General features: G+C 35.5%; 1 protein-coding gene across 10 annotated transcripts in view; it reads right to left on the bottom strand.

Annotated features, from left to right (window-relative positions):
- CEP126 (centrosomal protein 126) overlaps positions 1 to 16,078 on the bottom strand; it is a 116,953-nt gene that overhangs the window by 98,251 nt on the left and 2,624 nt on the right. For all 10 annotated transcript variants that reach the window (XM_060303951.1, XM_060303953.1, XM_060303955.1 and 7 more), the window contains exon 2: positions 11,812 to 11,931. In XM_060303951.1, coding sequence (XP_060159934.1) covers positions 11,812 to 11,931 — 120 coding nt within the window. The remainder of the gene's footprint in view (positions 1 to 11,811; positions 11,932 to 16,078) is intronic.

Genomic DNA, 16,078 nt, shown 5'->3' with positions numbered 1-16,078 from the left:
ATTTGGTGGGGAGGAGTCAGATGGCAGAATAGGAGGATTCAGAATTTGCCTCTCCTCACAAGTACATTAAGAATACATCTACAAATGGATCAATTCTCACAGAGCATCTGCTGAACACTAGTGGAAGCCCCTGGACACCTAAAAGGACAAGATAAATCCCCACACAACCAGGACAGATGTAAGAAAGAAAGAAAAAAAAGGAAACAGGAAGGAAGCATCACCCCTGGCAGGGAACTGAAGGTGAGGAGAGGTTCCCGCACTCACAAAAGCCCATTCATGGCAGGGAAATCAGCTGGGGCAGAAAGGGACCTTCAGGGGTTTGAAGGGAAATGCAGCAACTGGTCTGTGGAAGGCAGGACAAAGTAAGAACTGTGTGTATGGCCCATGCTGCTGCTCTGCACACCCCAGCCTGAGTTGTGTGTCTCCAGGTGTGGAGGGAGGCTGGGTGCTGGAAAGTGGGGTTTGGAGAGTGGACCCAGGGAGGGGACAGCTGCTGGCTGTGAAGAGACAGCCTGAAGGGACCGGAGTAAGGAGCTTCACAACCTGGAAAGTTTTCTGAAGAATCCTGGAGCACTATAGAAACAAGTCGCCATTGTTGAGTGGCATGCAAGGGGCGGGGCCGCCACTGCAACTCCCTTCCCCACCTGCCAGCCCCCTGCCTCTGTGGGCACTGGGAGGGGCACCTGTCTGTGCAGGCCCACCTGCTCCTCAAGCCAAGGTCTCTTTGGTGCACAGGCTCCAGAGTCCTGAGCTCCACCACTGCCAAAGCCTCCTTTGAGTGCACATGGGGCCTGCTCATGATGCCCATGCCAAAGCCTCATCCAGAATCAGCCCTGGGCACCCCAGACTGAGACAGAAAGACGCCAATGCTGGCAGAAGCTGAGTGCTAAAGTGTGGTGTTAGAAGAGTGGATGTGGGGAGAGGACTGCTGTTGGCTGTGCAGAGACAACTTGAGGAGACGGGAGTGAGGGGCTCCATGGCTGGAAATGCTGCTAGAGGAAGCATGGTCTGCCTTGGAAACAAGGTGCCATTGTTGAGTGGTGCACAAGGGGCAGGGTCACCACTGCAAAACCCTTCCCCACCTGCTGATCCCTGCCTCCATGGGTACTGGGAGGGACTCCCACCAGACACGTCCCAGTCTGTTGCATCTTCCTGCTGGTCTCTGCCACAAGCACTTTGCATGTGCCACAGTTGTGGTCTCCTTCTCCCTCCCTGGCCTGAGTGAATAAGTGCCCCAATCAGACTGAGGGACCCAACTGGCCACTGCTTTTGCCTCTCTCTCACCTGGATGGCGAACAGAAACCTGAGGGTGGCCCACATGCAGAGGTGGGGCCAAAACCAAAGCTGAGCCCCAGGGGCTGTCTGACTAAGGAAGAGGAACGGAAATCTCTCTGTGCAGCTGCACAAGCCACAGATTAAATCCCAGTGATCTTCTTGGTAAACCCTGCACCTGTGGAATATCTGAATGGACACTGAGTACTCCCACAACTTAGACCGGTCTAACTTTGGCAGCTGTGGACTTTGGGGGCAAGTGCATGTGGGAGTTGGGCCAGGTCAGAGTCTGAGCTGCCCCCACAGTGCCCATGGCAGGTCCAGAGACCTACCTAGAGGTACAGGAGGGCCTCCTGGGGAGGTGGGGGTTGACTGTGGCTTGCTGTCAGTGGGGGGCAAGGACACTGACAGTGAAGGACTCAGGAAAATATTATTACTAGTATTATTTTTTCTCTCTTTTTCCTTTTTGTTTCATTTTGTTCTGTTGTTGTTTTCTGTTTTTTAATTATATTTTATTTGTTACTTACTTTTTCTTTACTTATTTCTTTTTTTGCTTTAATTTAAAAATTTTCAAAATATATTTTTAAATTTAAAATTTTTACTTTATTGTTTTGTGATTTTTCTTGTTTTGTTTTTATCATTTTTGTGTGTTTAATGTTTTCTTTTTTTCAGCTTGTTTACTGTTTTTGTTCTGTTCTTGGTTTTTGTTAGTTTTGTTTTTATTGTTAATTTTGTTTTTATTGTTTGTTTTTGTTTTCTTTTGTTTGTTAGGTTGTTCTCTGGATTTTTGTTTTCTTTTTTTGGTTTTCTTTTCTATCTTTCTTTCCTTGTTTCTTTCATTTTGTTTTTATCATTTGTCTTGGGTTTTGTTGGTCTTCTTTTCTTTTTCCTGGCTGTGCCACACAGCTTGCAGGGTCATGGTTCCCTAACGAGGGGTCAGGCCTGAGACTCACGGGTAAGAGCACCAAGTCCAAGATGCTGGAATGCCAGAGAATTTCCGGCCCCAGGGAATATTAAACGATGTGAGCTCTCCTGGAGGTCTTCATCTCAACAGCAAGACCTGGCTCCACCCAACTGCCTGCAGGCACCAGTGTTGGACACCCCACACCAAACAACCAGCAAGACAATAACACAGCCCCATCCATTAGCAGACAGGCTGCCTAAAGTTGTACTAAACTCACAGACACCACAAAACACACTACCTGATGAGGCCCTGCTGATCAGAGGGACAAGACTCAGCTCCAGCCACCAGTTCAGGCACCAGTCCCTTCCAACAGGAAACCTACAAAAGCCCCTGGACCAACTTCACCCACCAGGGGGCAGACACCAGAAACAAGAGGAACTACAACACTGCAGCCTGTGGAAAGGAGACCACAAACACAGTAAATTAGATAAAATGAGACGACAGAGAAATAGGTTTCGGATGAAGAAGCAAGGTAAAAATCCACAAGACTAAATAAATGAAGAGGAAATAGGCAATTTACCTGAAAAAGGATTCAGAGTAATGATAGTTAAGATGATTCAAGATCTCAGAAATAGAATGCAGGCATGGATCGAGAAGATACAAGAAATGTTTAACAAGGACCTAGAAGAACTAAAGAACAAACAAACAGTGATGAACAACACAATAACTTAAATGAAAAATACACAAGAAGAAATCAATAGCAGAATAACTGAGGCAGAAGAATGGATAAGTGAACTGGAATATAGAATAGTGGAAATAAATGCCACAGAACAGAATAAAGAAAAAAAAGGATGAAAAGAAATAAGATCAGTCTCAGAGACCTCTGGGACAACATTAACCCCACCAATATTCAAATTACAGGGGTCCCAGAAGAAAAAGAGAAAGAGAAAGGGTCTGAGAAAATATTTGAAGAGATTAAAGTGGAAAACTTCCCAAACATGGGAAAGGAAATAGTCACCCAAGTGCAAGAAGCCCAGAGAATCCCATACAGGATAAACCCTAGGAGGAACACACCAAGACACATATTAATCAAACTAACAAAAATTAAATACAAAGAAAAAAATTAAAAGCAGCAAAGGAAAAGCAAAAATAACATACAAGGGAATCCCCATAAGGTTATCAGCTGATTTTTCAGCAGAAACTCTACAGGCCAGAAGGCAATGGCAGGATATATTTAAAGTGATGAAAAGGAAAAACCTACAGCCAAGAACACTGTACCCAGTAACGTTCGCATTCAGATTCTACAGAGACATCAAAAGCTTTATAGACAAGCAAAAGCTAAGAGAATTCAGAACCACCAAACAGCTTTACAACATATGCTAAAGAAACTTCTCTAGGCAGGAAACACAGGAGAAGAAAAACACCTACAAAAACAAAACCAAAACAATTAAGAAAATGGGAATAGGAACATACATATCGATAGTTACCTTAAATGTAAATGGATTAAATGCTCCAACCAAAAGACACAGACTGGCTGAATAAATACAAAAACAACATCCATATATATGCTGTCTATAAGAGATGCACTTCAGACCTAGGAAAACATACAGACTGAAAGTGAGGGGAAGGAAAAAGATATTCTATGCAAATGGAAATCAAAAGAAAGCTGGAGTAGCAATACTCACATCAGAAAAAAAATAGACTTTAAAATAAAGACTGTTATAAGAGACAAGGAAGGACAGTACATAAGAATAAGAAAAAAAATAGACTTTAAAATAAAGACTGTAATAAGAGACAAGGAAGGACACTACATAAGAATAAAGAATAAAGGGATCAATCCAAGAAGAAGATATAACAATTGTAAATATTTATACACCCACACAGGAGCACTTCAATACATAAGGCAAATGCTAACAGCCATAAAAGCAATTGACAGTAATACAATAATAGTGGGAAACGTTAACACTCTACTCACACCAATGGAGAGATCATCCAAACAGAAAATTAATAAGGAAACACAAGCCTTAAATCACACATTAGACCAGATAGACTTAATTGATATCTATAAGACATTCCATCCGAAAGCGGCAGATACACTTTCTTCTCAAGTGCACATGGATCATCCTTCAGGATAGGTCACATCTTGGGTCACAAATCAAGCCTTGGTAAATTGAAGAAAATCAAAATCATATCAAGCATCTTTTCTGACCACAATGCAATGAGATTAGAAATCAATTACAGAAAATAAACTATAAAAATCACAAACACATGGAGGCTAAACAATATGCTACTAAATAACCAATGGATCACTGAAGAAATCAAAGAGAAAATTAAAAAATACCTATAAACAAATGATAACAAAAAGATGATGACCCAAATGCCATGGGACTCAGCAAAAGCAGTTCTGAGAGGGAAGCTTGTAGCAATACAATCCGACCTCAAGCAACAAAAAAAAATCTCAAATAAACAACCTAACATTACACTTGAAACAACAAGAGAAAGAAGAACAAACAAAACCCAAAGTTAGTAGAAGGAAAGAAATCATAAAGATCAGAGCAGAAATAAATGAAATAGAAACAAAGAAAACAATAGCAAAGATCAATGAAACTAAAAGCTGGTTCTTTGAGATGATAAACAAAACTGATAACCCTTTAGCCAAACTCATCAAGAAAAAAAGGGAGCAGACTCAAATCAACAGAATTAGAAATGAAAAAGGAGAAGTAACAACTGACAGTGCAGAAATACAGAGGATCACGAGAGATTACTACAAGCATCTATATGCCAATAAAATGGACAATGTGGAAGAAATGGACAAATTCTTAGAAAAGCACAACCTTCTGAGACTGAACCAGGAAGAAATAGAAACTATAAACAGACCAATCACAAGTAATGAAATTGAAACTGTGATTAAAATCTTCCAACAGACAAAAGTCCAGAACCAGATGGCTTCACAGGTGAATTCTATCAAACATTTAGAGAAGAGCTAACAGCTATCCTTCTCAAACTCTTACAAAAAATTGCAGATGGAGGACCACCCCCAACCTCATTCTATGAGGCCACCTTCACCCTGATACCCAGAGGTGACAAAGATATCACAAAAAAGAAAATTACAGGCCAATATCACTGATAAAAATAGAAGCAAAAATCCTCAACAAAATACTAGCAAGCAGAATCCAACAATACATTAAAAGGATCATACACCCTGATCAAGTGGGATTTATCCCTGGGATGCAAGGATCCTTCAATATATGCAAATCAATCAATGTGATACACTATATTAACAAATAGAGAAATAAAAGCCATATGATCATCTCAATAGATGCAGAAAAAGCTTTTGACAAAATTCAACACCCATTTATGATTAAAAAACTCACCAGAAAATGGGCATAGAGGGAACCAGCCTCAACATAATAAAGGCCATATATGACAAACCCACAGCAAACATCATTCTCAATGGTAAAAAACTGAAAGCATTTTCCCTAAATTCAGGAACAAGGCAAGGATGACCACTCTCACCACTTTTATTCAACATTGTTTTGGAAGTCCTAGCCACAACAATCAAAGAAGGAAAAGATATAAAAGGATTCCAAATTGGAAAGAAGTAAAACTGTCACTGTTTGCAGATGACATGATACTTTGCATAGAAAATCCTAAAGATGCCGCCTGAAAACTACTAGAGCTAATCAATGAATTCGGTAAAGTTGCAGGATACAAAATTAATACACAGAAATCTCTTGCATTCCTATACACTAATAACAAAAAATCAGAAAGAGAAATTAAGAAAACTATCCTATTTACCATTGCAACAAAAAGAGTAAAATACCTAGGGATAAACCTACCTAGGAGGCAAAAGACCTGTAATCAGAAAGCTATGAGATACTGATGAAAGAAATCAAAGACGACACAAACAGATGGAGAGATATACCATGTTCCTGGACTGGAAGAATCAATATTGTGAAAATGACTATACTACCCAAAGCAATCTACAGATTCACTGTAATCCTTATCAAATTACCAATGGCATTTTATAAAGAATTAGAATAAAAAATTTACAATTTGTATGGAAATACAAAAGACCCCGAATAGCCCAAACAATCTTGAAAAAGAAAAACAGAGCTGGAGGAATCAGGCTTCCGGACTTCAGACTATACTACTAAGTCATTAAAACAGTATGGTACTCGCACAAAAACAGAAATATAGATCAAGGGAACAGGATGGAAAGCCCAGAGATAAACCCAGGCACCTATGGTCACCTAATCTCTGATAAAGGAGGCAAGAATATATAATGGAGAAAAGATGCTCTCTTCTATAAGTGGTGCTGGGAAAACTGGACGACTACATGTAAAAGAATGAAATTAGAACACTCCCTAACACCATACACAAAAATAAACTCAAAATGGGCTAAAGACCTAAATGTAAGGCTGGACACTATAAAAGTCTTAGAGGAAAACATAGGCAAAACACTCTTTGACATAAATTGCAGCAAGATCTTTTCTGACCCACCTCCTAGAGTAATGAAAATAAAAAGAAAAATAAACAAATGGGATCTAATTAAACTTATTAGCTTTTGCACGGCAAAGGAAACCATAAACAAGATGAAAAGACAACCCTCAGAATGGGAGAAAATATTTGCAAATGAAGCAACTGACAAGGTATTAATCTCCAATATACACAAATAGCTCATGCAGCTCAATGTCAAAAAAAAAAAAAAACCCCAGAAAACAACAACCCAATCAAAAAATGGGTGGAAGACCTATACAGACATTTCTCCAAAGAAGACATACTGATGGCCAACAAACACATGAAAAGATGCTCAACATCACTAATTATGAGAGAAATGCAAATCACAAGTACAGTGAGGTATCACTTCTCATCAGTCAGAATGGCCATCATCAAAAAAATCTACAAATAATAAATGCTGAAGAGGGTGTAGAGAAAAGGGAATCCTGTTACACTGTTGTTGGGAATGTAGATTGGTACAGCCACTATGGAGAACAGTATGGAGGTACCTTAAAAAACTAAAAACAGAGCTACCATATGACCCAGTGATCCCACTACTGGGCATATACCCAGAGAAAAACATAATTAAGAAAGACACATGTGCCCCAATGTTCATTGCTGCACTATTTACAATAGCCAGGATATGGAAGCAAGTTAAATGTCCATCAACAGAGGACTGGTTAAAGAAGATCTGGTACATATATACAACGGGATATTACTCAACCATAAAAAAGAATGAAATTGGGTCAGTTGTAGAATTGTGGATGGACCTAGAGAGTCATACACAGTGAAGTAAGTCAGAAAGAGAAAAAAAAATATCGTATATTAACGCATATATGTGGAATCTAGAAAACTGGTATAGATGATCTTATTTACAAAGCAGAAATAGAGACACAGATGTAGAGAACAAACGTATGGATACCAAGGTGGAAAGCGGGGGGGGGGATGAATTGGGAGATTGGGATTGATTATATACAGTATTGATACTACATATAAAATAGATAACTAATAAGAACCTACTGTATAGCACAGAGAACTCTACTAAATGCTCTGTGGTGACCTAAATGGGAAGGAAATCCAAAAAGAGGAGATATATGTATACATATAGCTGATTCACTTTGCTGTACAGTAGAAACTAATACAACATTGTAAAACAGTTATACTTCAATAAAAATTAAATTAAAAAAAATTCACCAAGCTTACCAGTTGAGGCTAGTACTGTAAACTAAATAAAGCTTAATAGCTCAAGGACAATACAGTAATATAACAGAATAGAATATTTGATGCCCATAATAATGATTCTAAGGCATAAAGAATAGATCAAACTGCATTTATCATAATTTGTATAAAAGATTACAGAAATATGCATTGCAATTTAGAAGGATTTATATTAATAATGTCAATAACATTTGCATAATTGATAAGTATTCCATTTCTGACAATGCTCTTCATGCACCACACATAACTGACCTTTGACTCCTACTGACCCTACCTACTCAATCCCGACTCTACCTTCATACTCTACCTTCATACCTTCTCTGGCTTAGATCACTGTAACAGCTTTCTACCTGTCTTCTTTGCCTCCAGCCTGCGCTTTCAATTCATCCTCTACCCCTCTGCTACAATGAGATAAAATATAAACATAATCATGATACTTTTATGATTTAACTCTTTCAACAACCTCTCAGAGTCCTAAGGATAGGGTTTAATTTCTTCAGATTGACACAAAAGTTATTTTATGAAATGACTCCTATCATCTCTATAGCTTCCTTTCCTGATACCCTTCCACATTTTCCTGTGCCTAAATCACATAAAACTTTTGTCTTTTATTTCATAACTTTAAGCTTTTTCACCTATTGTTCTCCTTTATCTCTCAAGTACCCTAACTCCTGGTTATCTAATAAGACTTTACTCTTCCAGGAGTTCTTCCCTGCAGTATATGAGATGTACTTCTACAGCACCTTGTAGGTGACTCAATCATAGTATTTATTGCATAGCATTGTCATCCTTTATTACTTCACTATTAGTAAATTGAGGGCAAGAATCATGCATTTTATTTTTATCCTCTAGTATATGAAACCCAGTAAATGTTAGTTGAATGAATAAGTGCTGTCCTGTATGACATTTTAAATGGTCAAAGATAACTTCTAAATATACTAAATTCCTTTAATTTTCCTTTAATACATTATGAATATATTATGGATAATATACCCATGGATATTTAAACCTACTGATACCTGGATTTATTTGAATCTGTTTATATTTTTTAGCTTATACCAAACTTCTATATATGCAGGTTTGATTAATATGACTTATTGCTTAAAGTATAATTCCTTCTTATTTATTCTAAGGTACATTTTTCCTGCTTCATGGGGAACTCCAAACTCCATCATTCTCACGAATAGATAATGCAGCTACCCCATACTTCATGTTCACCAAGTAATTCATTCCGTGATTCTCTAGGTAATTTTTTTTTCTGCCTATAGGATATGTAAGGAATCTTTTTTAATTATAGATTTTAGTGATTCTTCCTAAGTGCTTGTCTCTCACCACTTGGTAGTGTTTCCTCTTCTCTTTTTTTGGGCAGTTTTCCCCATTCTGTCCTTTTCTTTCTTATTCTGCCAGTTAGTTATATAGTCTGATCATCTGAACTTTTAAGCCTACATGCTTATATTATTTTAAAACTATCTGAAGGTTCCTTTTGAGTTCTTTACTTCCTAAAATTTATTTCAATTTATTTTCCTCATGAAGTCACGTTAAATCAGATTATTGACATTTCTAATGTTTAGTGATAAAATAGGTTAACCAAAATTATTTTTTCTTCCAATATGATGTTTAATAATTGGTACTCAATTAGTTATGCTTGCTAATGAATAAATGCTTATTCACTAATTTATCAAAAGATAGTTCTAAAGTTGAAAATTAAAAACAATGTAGGAAATAATTTAATTTTCTTTATGTGTGTATATATTAAAATTACTTGGTCCACAAAGCAGCCTACTAGAAAGTTACCTGAGGATGTAATCCAGCAATCTAATGTTATAAAACAAAACAAAAAAAGGGATGCTATGAGGCAAGAAACTGTGGCTCCAGTTCCTGAGACCAATAAAGGGAAGTCTCAGATGCCCGTTGTGCATTAGGTCTAAAAGGTAACCTGTATCTGTTGTAGCAGTACCTAGTGATGAAAGGAGGAGGACTTGGAGGGAAACAAAGGGGACTCCACTGTATGGACACTGAGTGACAGAATGGAAAACTTAAGAATGTGATAAAAACATACAAGAAAAATACTGGCAATAGAAATTCAAAAAATAATACATAACAAGAAAATTAAAATGTGTGTGATTTTAAGTGATTAATGCAAGTAAACAAAGAGCACTTGGTGCTATGAACATCTTTTGAGTACTATTGGGGAAACAGTACTGACAATGTCAAAGTATAAATTTGTCTCTTTCTGTAGAAAAAAACAGTGTTAGGAGAATATCTCTACTTGTAGGAAAAATATTTTTTTCTAAATTCTATGACCATAATATGAATAGACAGCATAAACTTAGATGAGGTTAAGCATAGATAGGCCAAAAAATCCATAATGATAGACATATTCTGAAATTCAGAAGCGTACAAATAATTTGGTCCCCTTTTAAAAGGTGAAATATAGAAACAAAAGATTAGTGTTTTAAAATAAATTTTTATGTGGCTTTACAAAAACAAAAAGGGTTTGTTTTTTTTTTACACCGCTGTAGGGTGACAGAAAAATAAAATATAATCAAATTGTATTGGAAAATGTTCTGCCTCTTAGAATTTTAAACCAAAAATTTTCTTCTATATTTTCTACATCAGAATTCTTATGGGTGTTTGATAAGAGAAGACAGGTTGGAACTTTATGAATCAAATTCCACATGTAAAGCCTGCTATTTCATACAGCAAGACAATTATTAGAAAATATACAACTGACAAATATTTATTTATTAATCAATAAAATAAGCTTAATGAAGAGCACTATGTGACAGACAAATACTTCTACATGCGTTCTCAACTATTCATCTCTAATATTACCTTTTTTGCTCTATGTAACAATTCCTTGAAAAATATTGTATTAATTCCAATCATAAATAAGAAACTGAAGCTCAAAGAGATTAAATAACTTGCTCTAACTCATGGAGCTAGGATTTAAACCTAGATCTCTGATTCCAAAGCCCATGACCCTTTCAACATATGATTATTCATTTTTATTGAACTCCTATCATGTGCCTCTTATAAGCTTCAGGAGCTGAAAGGTAGGAGAAAAACAGAAATACACAAATATAAAACAAAAACAAAAACAAGCTTCATTAAATACTTTCAACTACGCCAGGCAATATAGAGTTAGTCTAAAGATAATTCAGCGCCAGAAAAAAATTACAGATAAACAATTTTGTATTCCCCAAATGGGATTTGCAACATATGCCCAATGATGTAGTAATAAATTCTAGGGCTTTTCTACTATTCACCTATTGTAGAACTATGAACAAGGTAGCAAAAACAACAATAAAAATGGCATAACCACTCTGTATTAAAAAAATCTAATAATTCAAACACTCTTGAAAAATGTCAAGCAGGGATAGGATGGTTTGCATTTTTACTTTATTTAGTTTCCAGTTTATATTAGAAAGCATCTTTTTTCATGGTAATCATTTATAAAATTTTTTTTATCATATTTCCACAACTATTCATATTTTCCCCATTTTTCTGACTGGATGAATGAGGGTAGCACATATAGAAAAATTATATATAAGTAAATAATGAATTAAAATGAAATATGTTCTATTAGAGCCTAAATGCTAATTGGTAACCTTTTATCATAAAATGTTACAAAAAATGAAGAATACTTTTTATAGTCATTTTAAGAAGTGAATATGACACTAATAAGTTCTATGACAAGAAAAGACTGCTACAGTCATGGTCAGTAAACTAGATGATACATCACTATCTTTGTGCTGTGGCAGAAAAACAATAAAATTTAAAAGCCACAAAAATCTTGATCAATTTTATAGATAAAACACTGTCATGACTTAGGTTCATAAAATGCTACAAAGTAGAGAAATGATTAATTTATGACTTTGAGTTTCTATGCTTCTGAATAAAATACAGTTACTTACTTTTTTCTCCGGTTTGACTCCACAAAATATTTACGTGCTTGATTTCGACATATTTTTTGTTGCTGCAGTAAGATTTGGCGCTCTTCTTCTAAATTTTTCTCAAAATGGATTTTCATATCTCTAATGGTAGCATAAAGTTAAGGACAGTGGTTTATGTCTTTACTGGATGAGTATCAGTGCTATCTGATAAGTACAATTACAGCCTCATACTAATGATGTAATGATTTTTTGTGGAACAATTAGTATGTGTACACATCACTGTTAGTGTATGACCGGCACATGTTTTATATAAAAAAAACTCTTGGCTTGGTATTACAACTGAAGATATATTTTACTTTCTTTGGGGAAAAAAATTAATTACTTTTAGACATCATGAGCCCAGATAAGGAGACTACATATCTTTTCATTCATTATACAGATATTTGAGTACTTATTAACAAGTTACTATCTTAGGCATGTACATAGAAAAATGAAAGAAGGTTATATCTCATTAATAGAAAGCCGATGAATTAAACGTTTCAGTAGATCCTTTAATCCATAGCATGAAAGTCATATTCAAATATTAAAAATCAAATAGCAATATAACTGGGAAGTTTGGCAATATAGTTTACTTAGTGATTTACTCATAAGTTAAAAAACAAACCATTAGGAAAACCATACACAGTAATGTTTACTCAGAATTTTGCCAAATATGGAGTATTTTAGTTATCCTAATTATCCATTCATTTGAAATTTACTGTATAAAATTAAACTTTCTTTAAATAAGTTGAATTGATATGGTTAATTGATGTCCGAGCTTATTTAGTTACATTTCAACTGGCATTAATGAATGCCTTTACCAAATTTATCACAGTATTTTTCTGTTTTTAATGATTTTGAAGTTTTAAAAAGTGGTCATTCAATTACCATTTTCAGTACCTCATCATTAGAGGTAGATGCATACAAGATTGTACTGAAGTTATTTATTGCAGGGCATGCCTATTTGTCTTTTTAGAATAAACAGTGTGTTTAAATTTTCTCCCCTCAAAATAAAGGTATGAAATTCTCTTTAAGAGTTCTATTTAATCAAGTTTTTTTATATGTCATAAATATTAATGGTAAAACAGAATATAAGAAATACATTAAATAATAAATTATGCTATACGTAAGTTGTTAATTCAAAATGTGTTAATTTTAGGATCCTGCAGTGCTTCAGCATCAACATAGTAAAAAAAACCTTATATATTTCAAAACAAGCACGTCTATTTGAACTTTTTGGTCATTTGAAACTTTGCTAATGGGGGCTTTCAATTATGTTGCTATTTAACCATTTTTATGCCATTGCTCATAATTAATTTACCTGTATTAAAAATTTTGCACTACCTCACCATAAACAAATACACTCACTCACACACAATATTTTTACTTAAAGTTTCTTTTGAAGGATTTATAAAAGTGAAACAGAAAGGGAAGCAACCTGTTTTTGTTTTTGTTTTTTGTTAGCATAGAAACAGCTAAAGATTTAGCTTGTTCTTTTCTAATAGAGTACTTTATTAGAAGGAGTCAGACTTTAACAAGATAGCTAACTACGAAGTCACAACATGGCAGTGGAGGAAAGTGCAACTTCCTTTCAGGGTACCCAAGAGCAACATTGTTGGGAGAAAAGGGAGACAGTTGCTTTGGCTCAGGTGAGAAATATGCAGGACTAAGATGCATGTGGAGATAATTCTGTTCTCTGTTTAACATGCTTGAAGTCTCACCACAGGAACATAAAGAAAATCACAAATGTAACGTTTGTAATAATGTTCTGACAACTATATATTGTTAGATTTAATTAAATGTCTCTTACTCTATATAATATACACATGTATTATATATAATATATGTATAATATTGCCTGCTGAGTTGTAAAATATACTGCTGCCTTTGCATCTCTTCAAAGTATGGTATCCAAATTTAAAAAATATTAGATGGTTGGTTAAACTTTTATTTTTCATACAAGCTGTGTTGTAAAGGTAAGATATTTCCATAAGAATCACTGTTAAATACTTGTTCAAAGGAAGGTAATTTTTATATATTTAACAGTAAAATAACCAACCAACAACAAACCCAAGAATACTACGGGCACGTAATACATAATGATTATAATTTAAAAGCATAGCCTAATCTACCCCACTTCATCCTCATCTCTTCTTCTCCCAATTTAGTCTTTTTCTAATTGTAGCTTATTTAGGTTGTTTTAAATATGTTACCATCACTAATAACTATGAATCATATAGCCCATACTCTTGTCAAGTTTATTAGAGCCATCCAGATTCTTTTTCTTCTTCTCTGTACCTCTCCACAGACTTGGCTCAGATGTTCTAAATCCCTTGCCTGGACTACTTCAGTAGTCTTCTAACTCATCTTATTACAGTACTCCTAAACTTGCCATCCTCCATTTGAACCTCCACAAAACCAGCTAAACAGAAATCTAATTGGGTTTCTCATTCTTTGTTATTCTCTAAAATCTCCCTATCACCTTCATGATGCATTAAAAATTTCTTGGAATATACAGCATTTTATAATGTGGTCTGTTTTTTCAACTTCATTTTTCAACATTTCCCTGCATGTCTCCGATGCTCAGCCACACTAAGATACTTATTAACAGAACAAGCCATGATGTAGTATGCCATTATCTTTTGGCACTTGCTGGCTAATTCTACTCATCCTTTCAGGGACACCTCAAGAAGTTCCTCCCCTGTGAAGCTTCTTCTAACCCTCACTGGATGACTTAACACCCTCATGGGTACGTCATATGTGTCTCCTCTGTATTTCTGTAACTCCAATGCCTGGCATGGTGCTTAGAATATGGTAATGGCTTAATAAAAGCTTACTGAATGACTTCCTTGGAGAAAATTCTCAGTAGATAAACTAGGAAAAAAGGTATACACATTTTTATAGCTTTTAGTGCCTCACAGACAAATTGGTTTCTAAAAGGGTTCTATAAATCTACATGTCATTAGAAATATATGAACATGAGTTTCTACACCTCACAAGCATAAGGTAGTACTTTTTTTATAGAAAGACCGAATGGAAAGTCATGTTTTATTATGTATGTATTAGCAAAATAGAATAACTGCCATGTTGGGCAACTAATTTTTATTTTCCTTTTTGGTGAATCGTTAGTTCAGAGTCACTGGACATTTATCTATTGAGAATGTCATTTAAAAAATCAATTTCAGTAAATTCAATAGAGATAGAATAGTGTAAATATTAACACTCTATCATAGTTACTACAAGTATTTTCCCCAGATAATTTGTTTTATTTAATTATACAATTTCTCCTTACACTGAAGTTTTAAATTAATGAGTTATTTTTGAGATATTTTTCACTTGAAATTGATTCTTTCTTTTCAAAAGGTAAAGTTACTATACCTTCAAACTATGAAAGTGTTGAAGTTCTATTTTCTGTCAGTTTTCCTTTATGATTTTGTATTTATTTTTATATTTACCCTTTTTATCAGTTCAAGCATATTTTGGAATTTAGTGTAAAATGTGACTCAAGATAGAGATGGTGAATTTAGACTATGCTTTTTTAGAGGTTTGACTAAGGAGACAGGAGATATTAGAACACAGTTAAAAGGGTTTGATTGTTAGTTTTAAGGATAGTTAAGACCAGAGCATGTTTACAGGCTGTAGGGAAAGAAGGCTATTTGACAAAAGTTGTAAGTAAATTGTAAGAGAGAGTTAGGATAATTTACAATCCAGGGTTACTGAGAAGAGAGGTGATGAAAATAGGGCACAAGTGAATGGATTCACCTTCTACAGTAAAAGTGATATCCCATCAGTAAGCTTGGAATAAAAACAGGGTAGGGGATTGAGGGTGGTGATGGAAGTAAGAAGGTTTGTGTTGTTTGTTGGGAGGGACCTGAGGGAGTTCATGGCATCCATTCTCTTATGAAGTATTGTAGTAAGACAGTCTACTGCGAGTGACGGGAGGTGATCAAGATCCGGCACAGAAACTAATTAAGAGGAACAAGAGAGAACCCTGTTCTTGTTCTGGTGAAGCTGGAAACCATCAAGCTGTAGCGGTTTTGTGATTTTTTCTCTGACAGCATTTTTATTGTTGAGTGAAGGAGTAGAGAAATAGGGTTGTAGTAGTTACTGGGTGGTTGAGGAAGAATAGGAGTGCAAAGAACCAAGGATGTTGGTGAGAGAATATGTGTAGATAATTAAGAATAGGGTGTAAACTGGGTAGGGAATAAAGAGAGGCAAAGTGGGGGCTAGGATAAAATGGAAGGGGAAA

This window comes from Globicephala melas, chromosome 8, assembly GCF_963455315.2.
Source record: "Globicephala melas chromosome 8, mGloMel1.2, whole genome shotgun sequence".
NCBI classification, from domain to species: Eukaryota; Metazoa; Chordata; class Mammalia; order Artiodactyla; family Delphinidae; genus Globicephala; species Globicephala melas.
Note: the sequence above shows the minus strand (reverse complement) of the source record. Positions and strands in the feature narration are given on the sequence as shown.